The sequence below is a fragment of the Ochlerotatus camptorhynchus genome, unplaced genomic scaffold (genome assembly GCF_037179485.1).
Source record: "Ochlerotatus camptorhynchus isolate MF236.1 unplaced genomic scaffold, CSIRO-AGI_Acam_v1.1 ptg000124l, whole genome shotgun sequence".
In the NCBI taxonomy this organism is placed as follows: domain Eukaryota; kingdom Metazoa; phylum Arthropoda; class Insecta; order Diptera; family Culicidae; genus Ochlerotatus; species Ochlerotatus camptorhynchus.
This window is the reverse complement of record NW_027040614.1, coordinates 931,421-948,276: the sequence shown is the minus strand read 5'-3', so window position 1 is coordinate 948,276 and position 16,856 is coordinate 931,421. Positions and strand designations below refer to the sequence as shown.

The 16,856-nt window shown below is 41.5% G+C and overlaps 1 protein-coding gene across 7 annotated transcripts in view; it reads right to left on the bottom strand.

Annotated features, from left to right (window-relative positions):
- The window catches only part of RhoGAP19D (Rho GTPase activating protein at 19D), a 515,695-nt gene that overhangs the window by 78,915 nt on the left and 419,924 nt on the right, over positions 1-16,856 (bottom strand). For 4 of the 7 annotated variants that reach the window (XM_065220299.1, XM_065220300.1, XM_065220302.1 and 1 more), the window contains exons 5-7: positions 7,836-9,099; positions 7,530-7,769; positions 6,811-7,362 (exon numbers count right to left, since the gene is read on the bottom strand). In XM_065220299.1, coding sequence (XP_065076371.1) covers positions 6,811-7,362; positions 7,530-7,769; positions 7,836-9,099 — 2,056 coding nt within the window. The remainder of the gene's footprint in view (positions 1-6,810; positions 7,363-7,529; positions 7,770-7,835; positions 9,100-16,856) is intronic. The other 3 variants (XM_065220305.1, XM_065220306.1, XM_065220301.1) reach the window with 2 other exon arrangements.

Sequence of the window (16,856 nt, the reverse complement as noted above, 5' to 3'; positions counted from 1 at the left end):
GAGAAAATTTTGTAAACTCAAGAGAAGTTTTACGAACTTCAATGAAATTTTATGACGTTCTTGACACTTCTGGTAAGTTTTGGGAACTCTACAGAAGTTCTATGAACTTCAGAAAAGCTCGTTGAACATATGAAAGGTTGTGGGAACTTCAGAAAAGTTAGGCTATCTTTGTTCTGTGCACTTCATAGTAACTTTAAGAATTCTGTGAACTTTTCCGAAATTCCGTGATTTCCGGTGCATTGGTGAAATTATCGCCATATCCACGAACTTCTCGCCAATGTCAGAAATTCCGCGATCTTTTCGAAAGTTCTGTGAACTTGGTCGAAGCTCTGTGAACTTTTCAGAAGTCTCATGATGTGTTCGAAAGTGACGTGAACTTATTGGGAGTTTCTTGAAGTTGTTGGAAGATCCTTGAACTTGTCGGAAGTTCCGTGAATTCGTCGGAAGTTCCGTGAACTTCCAAGAAGTTGCATGAACATGTCGGAACTTCTGTGAACTTCTCTTAAATTATTTGAACTGATCTTTGACGTTTCTTCAGGTTGATCAAGTATGGGCAATACTTGATGTAAAATTGTTCAAACAATCATATGACTTCCCAAGTAACAATTATGGTTTTATGAGGGTTCTGTAGACCATGATTTAGTCTTGTAGAATGCTTTAAAACCACGATAAAACCAGCATTGTAACTTGGGTTCTTCATTATAGTCCACCACAATTTCTGGATCAACTGGAATTATTCCAAAGACTTTCAGCACATTGATTTCAAGATTTAAATTAAGTCTCGGTGAACATTTCAAAAGGACCCATCTGCTTCGATAGATTATCTTAATCGACTTTCTCTTTTGATAACCAACATACTGTTCACATAGTTTGATAAAGGAGATTCTCATCTAGCATCCAGAACATGACATTCAACAGGGAAAGTTTGTACAGCTGCGTTATTAACGAAAGAGAAAGTCGGTGAAGAGAGGCGATCAAAGCAGATAGGACATTTTGAATTGTTCTTTCCCGACTTCATAATGACCAAGTATTATGCTGAACACCTTTCAACTGTTCCAAAATTCAAATGACGTCCCTTATGTGTTCTCTCAAGACTTCAGGTTAATAAGGAATAATATCTTCAGGACTTCCTGCAGCAGATTGAAGACTAAACCAAGTTCTTTGAAAATGGTAGAGGTGGAGGTTTCTATGTTTCCTAAGAACTTACCGCCAGTTATTTTGGAGTAGCTTGAGAATTTCGTAAGGAACATCCCTGAAGCTCCATCGGAACTTCCCAGAAGTTCCCTTGGAACATTCTAGAAATTTTCTAAATATACAATCAGGCTTGGGAATTGTCAACCTCATGACGATAAACTATGTAACAACGACAACAACAAAAAAGTCAACGCTTATCTGACAAGCACGATGCAACGAAATTCTGCTTGAAAGACTGATCTACTGGGTTGTCTCTCGACGAAACATTTTCTATTCTTGTCTTTCTCTCATTTGGTCACGAAACATCTGTTGCGTGACGTTTTCCAGAATGACTTATAGCGAATTCGTTTATTATCGGGGTTGGAACCAGTTCCAACCCAGTGCGAAACCGAACTATTTGTCAGTGCGAACCTCAACCTGAGCTAGGTTTTAAAAACAAACGAGCAAACTGACGTTTGTCAGAAAACAAGCAGACCCAATCTTGATACCCGATCCAGGTTGGAACTGAATAATAAACGAATTCGCTATTAGTTGTTTCACGTACGTCGGACGACAAGATTGACGGAAACTGTCGACATGGTTATTGACGAAAAAAGTCTGTCATGTCATTCTTCCATTCTGTCGCGACAAAACTGCCGCTGGTCGTTTTCTAATAAATGGATGTCGCTTTGGATGCGAGACATAACAAGATAGAGATAACTGGAATTGTGTTGTTTTGACGTGATTTCACCTCTGACTCGAAGTAGCTTGAATCTTGGCGCTGAACTTCGTGTTTGCAGTGATGGGTATTTTTGGAACGGATACAACTGAAAGCTGCCGAAAATCGATGTTTGGAATCCAAGATGGCGGCATCCGGTTTTAAAAAAAAGTGGGAAATACTACCAAATACCCTTCAATATGTATATTTTTGGAATCGGGATGATCTCTAGAGACTAAATATCGATATGCAGCGCCATCTTGAAATCCAAGATGGCGGCTTCCAATTTCAGAAAAAGTGGGAAATACTGCCAAATACCCATCAATATGTATATTTTTGGAATCGGGATGATCTCTAGAGACCAAATATCGATATCCAGCGCCATCTTGAAATCCAAGATGGCGGCTTCCTATTTCAGAAAAAGTGGGAAATACTGCCAAATACCCATCAATATGTATATTTTTGGAATCGGAATGACCTCTAGAGACCAAAAATCGATATCCAGCGCCATCTTTAAATCCAAGATGGCGGCTTCCAATTTCAGAAAAAGTGGAAAATACTGCCAAATACCCATCAATATGTATATTATTGGAATCGAGATGAGCTCTACAGACCAAAAATCGATATCCAGCGCCATCTTGAAATCCAAGATGACGGCTTCCAATTTCAGAAAAAAAAAGTGGGAAATACTGCCAAATACCCTTCAATATGTATATTTTCGGAATCGTGATGACGTCCTGAGACCGAAAATCGATTTCCAGCGCCATTTTGAAATCAAAGATGTTGGTTGCCGATTTCAGAAAAAGTGCGAAAAACTGTAAAATACTTTACAATATGGATATTTTCGGCTCAAAGACGACGTACAGATGCCGAAATGGCGTCAGCCATCAATTTTCCGTCTAGTGAAGGGTATTTGACAGTCGGGCATCGATTTTGAGCCTCTACATATCGTCCCCATTCAAAATATACCCATATTGTGGGGGTATTTAACATTACTATCCAGTTTATCTGCAACCAGAAGCTGCCATCTTGGAATTCAATATGGCATCGGACAGTAATTGCTAATCCGTAGTTACCACCGCCAATCCCAAAATACCCACATTCATGTGTAGCTGCCATTTTGGATTTCAGGTCACTCATCTTCTATTTCTAGATGTTATTATCTAGACGTCATTCCTTTTGACTGTATTTATGTCTTTTTCTGAAACCGGAAGCCACCATCCTGGATTTCAAAATGGTATCGGACATTGATATTCGGCATCTACATGTCATCTCAAAAATCTATATTATTGGGTATTTGACAGTTTTTCTAAAGTCAATGGCCGCCATCTTGCATTACAAAATGATGTTGGACATAAATTGTAGTTTTGTTCCGAAAATATCCATGATGTAGGGTATTTGGCAGTTTTTCCGAATCTGAGAGCCACCATCTTGGATTTCAAAAATGGTATCGGACATCGATTTTCGGCATCATACACGCGTCATGTACCAAAAATATTCATATCGTAGAATTTGACAGCTTTTTAGAAAACAACGGCCGCCATCTTGGATTCCAAAATGGCGTCAGACATCACTTTTTGGGATGAACACGTCGACCCAGTTCCGAAAATATCCATATTATAGGGTATTTGACAGTTTTTTTTTCTGAAGTCACTTGCCACCATCTTGGATTCAAAACTGGCATCAGACCTCGATTTTCGGGATGTACGCGTAGTACTTGTTCCGAAAATACCCAAATTCGATAGTTTTTCTGAATCTGTTGGATTACAAAATAGTGTCAGACATATATTTTCGTCGAACCCGTTCCGTAGATACCCATACATATTGTAGAGTATATGACAGTTTTTCAGAATCTGAGAGCCACCATGTTGGATTAAGCAATGGCGTCGGACATCGATTTTCGGTCTCAAGACGTCATCCCGATTCCGGAAATACCCATATTGAATATTCTGCGCCTGCTTGCATATCAATGGTACACTGCTTGAGAAGCTTTTCGGAAACTCAACCGGAACTTTGTTTGTCACCTGCTGGCTCCAGAATTCTGCACGGACAGTATCGTTTCGTAGCTCTTCATCGATGTGGTTCACGCTTATGTTGAAGAAGTAACTCAACCGCATCCTACACATCTTCAAAGCTGGCAATAGCTCTGATTTTTCTTCTTGAAAGCCTTACTTTGGCTTTGCCATGTCACAACGAGCTTGGCAACCCTCCTAACCCTCGTTCCGCTTGTGCTGGTAGAAAAGTCCGGCTTGATTCCAAATCTCCCCAGATTCGGTAGCCCCAACTTGAATGCTTTTTCCGATTGAAAGTTGTTGGGTTTCATGCTTGAATCGAAAGTACCTGATGACGGCCAACTCCGACGGCAAACGGTTTCTGGGCAAATGCTTCCTCGCAATACCGGTGATGAGATCCGTCTTGAGCTTGGTTTTTGGTGACATGATTTTCTTTTTTGGTTCTGCTTGCTACGGCAATCCAATGGAAACTAATAAATTGTGTGATCCCTCTCCGCTCATATTGAATTCTAGAAACTTCGAAACAAATGTTATCAAGTGATTTGCAACAAAGTAGGTGATTTGTATTTATCGATTTCAATGATAGTTTGATTTGCTGGTGGACATACTGCAAGTATTGAAATTCTGAACTTTTCTTTCCACAGTAAATCACGAATAACTTGTTAACGGTTAAAAATGAGGTTAAAGTGCCTTCGACAAAGTTTTTGCTTATAAAATTTCCCATATTTCTGCTGCATTTGATTGATAATAGCGCTATGTTTGATACCCACTTTTGATGATTGAATGCAGTGATGTACAACAAAAAACATCATTTTAGAGAATTTGAAAAATTGTAACTAACAAATTGGACACAGAACATGTCGTAGCAATTTTTTCTCTTATAGTTTTGACCCTTGGTAATCTGCGAAAAATATAAAAGGGTGAGATTTCACTGAAATTTAAAGAACTAAAAATATTTATTGGATAATAGCTATGAAAAATGGACTTTTCCAAAAATCTCGTCGGGGCGACCTTTAAACAACGTTTCCCAGAGTTGCCGCCATACACCCTTAGCTATCGTTTGGAGGGTGAGCCCCCAGATTTCCAGACAAAGTGCAATTTTGGGACACCCTACTGATCAATCTGAAGTCCCTGAAAAAGCATCCTGAGGATTTCAAGGTGATCTCTTATCACTTGGTGTTATTTTGAATAGTTTCTGAGCATCCTGGAATCTATCTAGAATAACTTGGAGATGTCATTTGGATTGTTGGCCATTTGAAGATCTTCAGAATGATACCTGTCCAAGCTGAAGTCTAAAACAAATATTTTGAGGATATTTTGGAGACTTATGATCACTTTCTGAGCAACCTTGAATATCTTAAAAAAATGCATGGGAGATATGATTTGAATTGTTGGGCAGTGGAATTTTTATCACCTGGCTCTCTTTGCAATAATGTATGAGCAACCTGATATTTTTTTTTGTAATTAATTTATTTGATAAGGCTCAATCGAATTAACTTTACAGAGCCGAGGATTGTTGTTCATTATTCAAAAAATCGTTTAATTACAGTCAAAAAGTACAGCACAGCAAACACGTTATCTTCCAATAAGCCTTCTATTGCCTATTACTTTGCCAAAGAATGTATACCTTAATTTCTTCAAACAAAAAATTAGATTTTAGATTTTAATGATAATAAGAACCACCCTAGAATTCATTGACATAAAAATGATGGCCTAACTATAATAAACAACTTTGTAGAGGATACTTTTAGTCTAAAGCTTCAATTTCAGGCTCAAAACATATCCTTCCACCTAAATCTGCATTCTGGACCACTGTGCAATGTGACTAGACTAGACTAAAGTGGTTCACATAATAAGAATTTTTGAAAAAAAAAATCATTTTTTCCATGTTAAAATGGTCACCCTAATAACAAAATAAAAAATACGAATCTAATTTTTTGCGATAAGGAACAAAACTACCAATTTTTACGAAATTCTGAGAACCACCATATCATTTTGCTATGGAATGGCTGTATTAGGAAAATTCCAGGGACTTTCTTAGAAGAATTTTGACCAGTTTAGTCAAAATTCTTCTCAGAACTCTCCTAATAATTTCCTTGGAATCCTTTAAAACTATTCTGAAAACTCGATTTTCTTTTTATTTTTTTAGTTCCAAGGAAATTACTAGCAGAGTTTCGAATGAATTTCAAGAAAAATTCCGAGGTTATTACAAGGAGAGTGTTCAGGTTATTTTAATAAGAATTCCATGATAATTCAGAGGATAAATTCATGATAATTATTTAAATTCTGAATAAAAATTTCAACTTAAATTTCGAATCGTACAAAATGAAAGGATAATTCTTTTGGTAGAAACTCGCTCTTTTTCACTAGTTGATTCTGAATCTCTGGCGTACAAAAATTACCACTTGTTGGGACTTATTGTTCTCCCGTAGAATTCCAGGTTAATTCCCGGTTATTTCCCGGATTTCCCAGTTCGCTGGCTGGCCACCCTGAGAGGCCTTAAAGACGTCGATTAGGATAATCCCAGTAGAATAGTGGAGAATCTCCAAACGTCTTATGGGGTAAAGTCAGAAGACAGTTAAAGGAACAATCCTAAAGTCATGCAAGAAACGTCCAAGGGGGAGTTAATAAGTCTTATTAATCAAATTTCGTTTCTACGTATAAAACCTCCAGAGTCTCAAACGAATTAGTACACTTAGTAGCACAATCGCACCGCACAGAACACGGCTAGGGAGCATCCATTACGTACGAATGCATTCCGATAAATTCACGTGCCACACTTAATGCATGCTCCCTCAGAGTTAAAAGCTAAACAAAGACAGTCTAAGTAGAAAGGAAACTACTACAGGACGTACAGAAAGAACAGAAAATAATCTTACAAAATAATAAAAGAAAATAAAACACAACCTGAACATAAATTCAACGTCGTCGGCCGGACAGCCGCCACGGTAGCCAAAGTAGACGAAGACGGAGCGACGACGACGACGGCCGCCGCACTACCAGCAACATCTGCACCGGAAGACGAAGATGCAACCGCTGCGGCGCTAGGAACTGGTTTCATATCGACATCACCGTCGGCACCACCGGCGGCGAGTGGTCCTCCCTCGTCGGAACTGCTGCTGATGGCTCCGCCGCTTTCTTCGGCCTGCGGTGGTTGGCTGTGCACTTCGACGATCGTTTGATTGCGGTGGAGCATCTTCAGCTTGAACTGTTCCTCGGAGAGGGGCTGGAGCCGGTGGTGCGCGGCCGCGTAGGTACGAACCGGTGGGATTGGGGTCATGCCCAGCGTCAGGGAAGAGGACGAACAGGAGGAGGAGGACGATGTGTTGCAGGAGGCGCCGGACGGCGAGAAGGGAAACGAGGAATGGGTATGCGAGGGTGGTGCCGAGGACGGGGGACTCAGTGCTGATGGTGGCGGTACGAATGTTCCCGATGTGGCCGGTCCTTGTAACCAAAATGCTGTTTTTGGGGAAGGTTTTTTTTTTAAAGGTGGTGGGGATAGACGAAGATAAACAGATCAGAATAAATGGGGGGTGCATTGTGGATGAACGGAAAATGGAAATAATCGTGCTGCTGTGTCGGAAGAGAAGGTGAGAGAAGTTTCCGGCGGGGTGGTCGGAACATACCTGTCGAGTTACGGACTGCATTGCGGTAGGAATTTTCCCGAACCGGTCGCTGTCGGAGAAGGGTGCAAGGTCCCGGAGATATGCTCTCCTTGGAGATTTGCTGATCGTCACTGCTGCCGGTGCTGGCGTACAGGAGAACGGAGGGATCTTTCATATGGGTCGATTCGACAGACAGGGACCGCACTCGAATCGGCGTCCGACGAGAGTCGGAATCCGAACTTACCGAGCGGGGTTTTTCTTCTGAAATATAAAAGGGTCAATCGTTAGCATGTTTTGAAAGATTATAGATCTGCAGCAAACTCATACCTGTCGATCTTCGCCAACCGGTGCTCTCCGCCTTCAATTCAAACTCTTTCCGCCGCACGGCCACATTCGCCACTACCTGTTTGGTGTTTATCCGGCTCAGTTCGCTCTTGTACAGTTCGGCTCGGTCGATGCCGTCCGGCGACAGGGGCCGCCCGGATTCGAACAGCTTGGTCTTCTCCGATACAACGTGCATACTGTGCGGCGACAGGGGAAGTGCCGATTGCGATCCACTCAGTTGCTGTTGGTCTCTTTGCATCGCAAGCGAGGGAGGTGCCGATTTGGGTGGAGGGCCAAACTGAACCTGTTCCACCGTCAAGCCGTTGATTCCGCTGAAGAACTGCTCCCGGATGGCCGACAGGTGGGATGAGTGCTGCTCGCGAGCCGCTGCTAAGCTGCTACCGGTGGCAGTTGGTTTTGGCGCCACCACCATCGTCGTGGGCGTCGTCGTCGTCGTCGTCGTTTGCGTCCCGGAGGACATTTTCGATGGTTTTGCTAAGGAATCTTGGAGGTCGTTGGAGGAGGTTATCACAGGCATGGTGGTTATGGAGGGAGGTGGCTGTTGCTGTTGTACTGGTGGTGGTGGCCAAACGGATTTCTGTAACCGGTTGGGCCGCCCGTAGAATTCCCGTTGTTGGACATCGAACGGAGCGACGGCAGCCGACTGGGGAACGACCGGCGCTGGGCGCCTCAGGAATTCCTCCTTCTGCTCGAAACTCTTCCGCAATCGGGACATTATTGCACTATCGCCGCCGCCCATCAGGACATCGTTGGCCGAGAGGGTCGCGGCGGACTTTACCGAATCGTACGAACTGATCGAATCACTGTCCTTGCCGTGCTGCAGCTGCTTATGTTGTTGCTGCTGCTGCTGCTGCTGTTGAGACATTAGGTAGTGCTGCTGTTTGACGGGATCAAAGTCAAAGACCAGAGGCTTGGCAGAGGACCGTTGCTGCATTGCGTTGGCGGTGGCGGCGGCGGCTGCCCTGGGGGCTTCGGCCGCCACCGGTGGCGAGCGGATCCTCGGCACCTCCGCGTAGATGGCCGCCTTGTTCGCGGTGGCATTCTCGACAATCTCCTGCAGCGTGCTGTAGAGCGATTCCTGCTTCTCCTGGACGTCGGTCAGCAGTCGCTTGACTCCTCCGCTCACGCTAGACCGCGAGTTGGGCGTCGAAGCCGCCTTTGGAATGAAGAGCTGCTGCTGCTGAGGCTGAGGCTGAGGCTGGGGCCGTTGGTTCGTTTCCGGATTGTAGGCCGTTTCGCTGAAGTACTGCGGGAGAAGGGAAAAAAGGGGGTTACTTGCTGATTCGGAAAGCGAATGTATTTTTGGAAATTTTGGATCAGGCATTCTAAGCAATTGCTTCAAGGTTTTTTTTTTTCAAATATCTTCTAAAGGTTTTTTATTAAGAACCTGTCAGCCATTTTTCTATGAATTTAAACAAGTCTTAAGGATTCTAAGTATTTTTTTTAAATTGAATTCTATGCCATCCCTCTATGGGTTCTAATCATTGAATTCCAAGCAATCCCTTATTGGAATCGAAGAATTCCTTTCAAGAAGACTGGCAACATTGCCAGAATTCAAGTGACAGACAGAGCTCCACCAAGAATTTGGACTGATTAAGAGCTGAATAAGACAATTTAAAGCTGAAAAAGCATATTTTTGCATGAATAAGCTCTTATTCAGCTTTCAATGTATGTTGGGAGTAGCATTGGACTTGAGCAAAGGTGGAAGCAGCGCAAACACAAAAATTTCGTCTGAGGTTGTATTCTTAGCTATCGTTCGCACGACCGGCGAATCTAACTCATATTTAAGTTCCCTTCGCTCTAATTCGCAAAAACGTGGATCACGCATAGTTGATCTCATCGGCCGTTCGAAACATTTATACTTTTGACGCGATTGTGCCTGTCTTGCACCAGTCGAATGAGAAAACGGGAGTAGTATGAAAAGCACGAATTAAGCTATTTTCTATGAATTCTTAAGGAATTGATTCTAAACAAGGTTTTTTTTTACTCTAAGCCATCACTTTTAAGGATTCTTAGCCTTATTTCCAATGAATTCTAAGCCATCCGTATATGGGTTCTAACCATTGAATTCTAAGCAATTCCTTATGGGAATCGAAGACATCATATCAAGAAGACTGACAACATTGCCAGAATTTAAACGACAGGCGAAGTAGCACTGTGCTTGAGCGAAGGCGGAAGCAGCCTTTCTTCTGAGGTTGGAATCTTTGCTATCCAATTCGTTCGGAGCATTAACCTTTGAGCGGCAGATGACGCGATTTTGGCTGTCTCATACCGGACGTATGAGAAAATGGAAGACTTTCCAGTCTTCTTTGATATCTTGTCTTTGCATTTATTCTAAACAGTATTATTCGAGATTCAAAGCCATTCCTCCAAGGGATTCATTTTTTTTTTAATTATCGGCAAACACTTCTATGGACTCAGGACATCTATGAACTCTGGACTACTCCTACATTCATTTTTGAGCATTTTTTTCTTGGAGTCTAGCCATTTTTGCTGCTAAGAATTCCAGGCAATCTTTTCTTAGGAATGATGAAACGTGTTTGGTGGATTTCAAACAATATTATGGAGGGTGATTTTCAAATTTTCTTACAAGAATCCTGGTGAATATTCCATAAAATAATTCTAAGGAACTCTGCCTAGAGTTTCTCTTAATTTTTCCATGAACATTCTAAGCCATTCGTTGCACTGAACCACTCAAGGTGGAAAAGACAGTTTACCGTTTGATACTGAGTACGAATGAATTTCTAGTTTTCTGATCTGAATTTGGGAAAACTCTGAATCAGAAATTCTAAGCAATTCTATCAAGGGATGCAAAGAAATTTTTTCCAAGGAACTCTTCTTAGGAAAAAAAAGCAGCTTATTTCTACGACTTCTATGCCGTTGATTCAAAACATTATTTTAAAAATCCATCACTCCTAGAGCTTTTCTAGGAACTCTAAGAGCAATCTTATCGGTAGGTGGACTACCAAACCAAACCACCACAAAGCAGCGCTCTGTAGCAACCGATTCGAGCGTTGCTAACTGTAGACTGGCATTATTACATTTCATGTGAAATGTGTTATGAAATCACTTGTTGTGATGACATATGACTATTGATTCCTATCTGGGACATCCCGGGAAAATTATCAAAAATCTCCTATTTATTCCAATTTCCCGAGAACGAAGGTAGAGGGATTTTTAGGGGAAAAATACAAGAAATTTCCCAGAGAAGTCAAAAGAAACTTCCAAGGGAAAAGTTTGGACTAACTTCCAGAGAACTCTGAAGATCTTTTCTAAGGTAAATTGGAAGAATGTTCCCGAAGAAGTCGTAGCATATTTCCGAGGGAATCCAGCAGAAATTTCCGGGAAAAACTTCAGGGGAAATCAGAAGACATCTCTATCCGGAGCCAAAAAGACTGATCGAGGAAGTCGGATGAAAATTCCGGAGAAGTCGAATTCGACCAATTTACCTTAGAAAAGATCTTCAGAGTTCTCTGGAAGTTAATCCAAACTTTTCTCTTGGAAGTTTCTTTTGCCTTCTCTGGGAAATTTCTTATATTTTTCTCCCAAAAATCCCTCTACACTTGTTCCCGGGAAATTGGAGCAAATAGGTGATTTTTGGTAAATTATTGAACAGAAACTTCCAATGTAAGTTTTAAGAAAGTTTGAATGAGGTGAATGAATGAGGATGAATCTTCTAGCGGAAGTCAAAAGACGCTATTGTGGAAGGTTAGAAGTACTTCTGGAATAAGCTTCCAATGAAATCAGATTAAAGTTTCTAGGAAAGTTGGTAGAGAATTCCGATAAATTTCTTCTGGGAGAATTCGGTTAAAGAAGTCGGAAGAAAAATCGAAAGGCAGCTCGAAGATTTTTTTCCAATGGAAGTAAAAATATTAAAATTAAGTGGCTAAACTATTCCACACTTTATAAATAGTTCTATAGAAGTTAAAATATATAGGGTAAATGTTGGCTTCGGCACCCACTGACTGTTTTCGGCAACCAAAATTTAAACGTTAATTTCACTATGTTTTCCCATCAACGCACTTCCCTGAATGTGTCCAAACGATTGTTTAGCCTTTCAGCTTCAATCTGATTATATTTGAACGATCGAGCAATCCAGTAATGCTACATTTTTCTTCAAATAAAGCATACGCACTACAAAATGGGGTTGATTTCGAGTTGCCGATAATAGAATAGCTGGTTAACACGCAGTTCTAATGGGAAGGTTGCCGAAGAAAAAGAGGCTGCCGACAATAGTCACACTCACCTGAGAAGTTTGGAGCGTTGTAAAAACGCTTTCAAAACGTTTTGAAAAATTCTGTCGATTGGAATGGATAGAGAAGCAAGCAGCAGATGAATGTAAACAAACAGACACATCATATATGTGCGTGACGCTGAGAAAATGCTAGTAGAAGTGCAGACGCTGCTTAGATTGACGAGAATACGTAAATTCCCCTAAATTGAATACAGAACATATTGAAAATATGTCATGAGTTCAACTTTAAATTTGCCTGATTTCAGAACTAAAATATTTCCGGATTCCCGGAAATTCCCGGGAAGAGCCGTCAGCTGTTTCCCGGAAAACCAAAATTGGTCGGAAAATGGAAACACTACACCCACAACACTGACCCAATTTGGATCTGGTACTGGAATGTGGGCTCAGGCGGGCACGGGCGGTCCTGCTGAACATCCGGAACATCCGTAAAACCGGTCAATTCATGAAACTGATCCAAGAACTTGGCGCTTTCCTTTGAAATCACTCGTAGTGATGAGATGTGAATGAATTTTAATTTGGAACCAAAATTTGGACTGTGAGAGTGTCCTCCGGAAAATCCGGAACTTCCATAAAAGTCGTCCTAAACTTCCGCGATTATTTTGTTCAATCAATTGTGGTAATGCAACTTGAATGAATTGTGATCTGGAATCGGCATGTGGATTAAGAGGACCACGGGTGGTCCTCCGGAAGCTCCGGAGCACCCTTAAGAGAAATCAAGTCATGAAACTCATCCTGGAGTTCCATGGTTTCTTCGGAAAGTATAGCGATATAGGAATGAATGCGGTTGTGATCTTAGGTTGGACCTTGAAGAGCACGGGACTGTCCTCCGGGAGATCCGTTGTAGTGGGTCAATTCGTGAAAGTGATCCAAGAGCTCTGCAGTTTATTTTAAACCACTTGTGCTGCTTGTAGATGATATTTTTGGTTAATTTCGGCACTTCTGATGATGATGACAATGATTACCCAATGTCCCTGGAACAGGTTCCGGAAGCCGTGGAGGATGTGGCCAACCTCTAATTTCATCAAAAACTAGTCATGCGGCATATCAATATTTTCAGAATTTTATGGACATGTCATCAGAGACCAAGCCAATTGACATAAGTGACAATGTTTACCCCTATGCCCCTGGAACAGGCTCCGGAAGCCCTGGAGGATGTGGCCAACCTCTAATTTCAGCAAAAACTAGTTATACGACATATCAAAATTTCCAGAATTTTATGGACATGTCATCAGAAACCATGCCAATTTACAAGAGTGACAAAGGCCATCCAATGTCCCTGGAACAGATTCTTTAAGCCCCGGAGGAAGTAGCCATCCACTAATTTCATCAAAAACTAGTCATGCGGCATATCAAAATTTTCAGAATTTTATGGACATGTCATCAGAGACCATGCCAATTGACAAAAGTGACAATGATTACCCAATGTCCCTGGAACAGGTTCCGGAAGCCCTGGAGGATGTGGCCAATCTCTGATTTCAACAAAAACTAGTCATGCGGCATATCAAAATTTTCAGAATTTTATGGACATGTCATCAGAGACCTTGCCAATTGACAAAAGTGACAATGATTACCCAATGTCCGTGTAACAGGTTCCGGAAGCCCTGGAGGATGTGGCCAATCTCTAATTTCAGTAAAAACTAGTCATGCGGCATATCAAAATTTTCAGAATTTTATGACCTTGTCATCAGAGACCATGCCAATTGATAAAAGTGACAATGATTACCCCTATGTCCCTGGAACAGGTTCCGGAAGCCCTGGAGGATGTGGCCAACCTCTAATTTCAGCAAAAACTAGTCATTCGGCATATCAAAATTTTCTGAATTTTATGGACATGTCCTCAGAGACCATGCCAATTTACAAGAGTGACAAAGGCCATCCAATGTCCCTGGAACAGATTCCTTAAGCCCCGGAGAAAGTAGCCATCCTCTAATTTCATTAAAAACTAGTCATGCGGCAAATCAAAATTTTCAGAATGTTATGGACATGTCATTAGAGACCATGCCAATTGACAAAAGTGACAATGATTACCCAATGTCCGTGGAACAGGTTCCGGAAGCCGTGGAGGATGTGGTCAACCTTTAATTTCATCAAAAACTAGTCATGCGGCATATCAAAATTTTCAGAATTTTATGGACATGTCATCAGAGACCATGCCAATTGACAAAAGTGACAATGATTACCCAATGTCCCTGGAACAGGTTCCGGAAGCCCTGGAGGATGTGGCCAATCTCTGATTTCAACAAAAACTAGTCATGCGGCATATCAAAATTTTCAGAATTTTATGGACATGTCATCAGAGACCTTGCCAATTGACAAAAGTGACAATGATTACCCAATGTCCGTGTAACAGGTTCCGGAAGCCCTGGAGGATGTGGCCAATCTCTAATTTCAGTAAAAACTAGTCATGCGGCATATCAAAATTTTCAGAATTTTATGACCTTGTCATCAGAGACCATGCCAATTGATAAAAGTGACAATGATTACCCCTATGTCCCTGGAACAGGTTCCGGAAGCCCTGGAGGATGTGGCCAACCTCTAATTTCAGCAAAAACTAGTCATTCGGCATATCAAAATTTTCTGAATTTTATGGACATGTCCTCAGAGACCATGCCAATTTACAAGAGTGACAAAGGCCATCCAATGTCCCTGGAACAGATTCCTTAAGCCCCGGAGAAAGTAGCCATCCTCTAATTTCATTAAAAACTAGTCATGCGGCAAATCAAAATTTTCAGAATGTTATGGACATGTCATTAGAGACCATGCCAATTGACAAAAGTGACAATGATTACCCAATGTCCGTGGAACAGGTTCCGGAAGCCGTGGAGGATGTGGTCAACCTTTAATTTCATCAAAAACTAGTCATGCGGCATATCAATATTTTCAGAATTTTATGGACATGTCATCAGAGACCAAGCCAATTGACATAAGTGACAATGTTTACCCCTATGCCCCTGGAACAGGTTCCGGAAGCCCTGGAGGATGTGGCCAACCTCTAATTTCAGCAAAAACTAGTTATACGACATATCAAAATTTCCAGAATTTTATGGACATGTCATCAGAAACCATGCCAATTTACAAGAGTGACAAAGGCCATCCAATGTCCCTGGAACAGATTCTTTAAGCCCCGGAGGAAGTAGCCATCCACTAATCTCATCAAAAACTAGTCATGCGGCATATCAAAATTTTCAGAATTTTATGGACATGTCATCAGAGACCATGCCAATTGACAAAAGTGACAATGATTACCCAATGTCCCTGGAACAGGTTCCGGAAGCCCTGGAGGATGTGGCCAATCTCTGATTTCAACAAAAACTAGTCATGCGGCATATCAAAATTTTCAGAATTTTATGGACATGTCCTCAGAGACCATGCCAATTTACAAGAGTGACAAAGGCCATCCAATGTCCCTGGAACAGATTCCTTAAGCCCCGGAGAAAGTAGCCATCCTCTAATTTCATTAAAAACTAGTCATGCGGCAAATCAAAATTTTCAGAATGTTATGGACATGTCATTAGAGACCATGCCAATTGACAAAAGTGACAATGATTACCCAATGTCCGTGGAACAGGTTCCGGAAGCCGTGGAGGATGTGGCCAACCTTTAATTTCATCAAAAACTAGTCATGCGGCATATCAAAATTTTCAGAATTTTATGGACATGTCATCAGAAACCATGCCAATTGACAAGAGTGACAAAGGCCATCCAATGTCCCTGGAACAGATTCCTTAAGCCCCGGAGGAAGTAGCCATCCTCTAATTTCAACAAAAACTAGTCATTCGGCATATACAAATTTCTAAAAATTCATGGATAATTCATTAGAGACAAGAGTGACAATGACCCAATGTCCCTGGAACAGATTTCGGAAGCCCCGGAGGAAGTAGCCATCCTCTAATTTCATCAAAAACCAGACGTGTGGCATATCAAAATTTTCAAAATTTAATGACCATGGCATTAGAGACCATGTCAATTATCTGGATATATAATGGACACCCAATGTCTTTGGAACAGGTTTCGGAAGCCCAGTAACTTGTGGCCAACGTCTAATTTCAACAAAAACTACTCATGCGGCATATCAAAATTTCTAGAAATTCATGGATAATTCATTAGAGACCATGCTAATCTACTAGAGTAACAATGGCCACTAAATGTCCCTGAAGCAGGTTCCGGAAGTCCCAGGGATATTTTTTATCTTTATTAGTGAGATTGTTGGCTAGTCTTCTTCTTCTTCTTCTTCGCATTTCAAGCTTATTTCATATCGCATATTAGCTTATTGCGTGCTCTCAACTTAGTCTTCTAAGATGCACTTTCACAGTTATTAATTGAGAGCTTCCGATGCCTGTACCATTTCTGCATCAGTATAATTGTGTGGCAAGTCCAATCATACTTCTATGCCCAGGGAAGTCGAGAAATTTTCCAACCCGAAAAATTCCTAGACCGGACCGGGAACCGAACCCAGCCACCTCCAGCATGGTCTTGCTTTGTAGTTGCGCCTTTACCGACTGAGCTAAGGGAGGCCCCAATTGAGACTAGTTCAACTCGTAAAAAAAAACCCAGGGAAGTGTCTCTGATTGCAACAATAAATAGTCGTGATGCGTATCAAAACATTCCGGATTCTGTCGACAATACGTTGGAGGCCATGGCTGATGTCCAGGGGATACAAAGGTCATCTTGAGGCATACCTTCAAAGTGTTTTTATGATACTTTATATGTGAAGTTTGCGATTTTCAGAGTTGGTTGGAAATGCTATC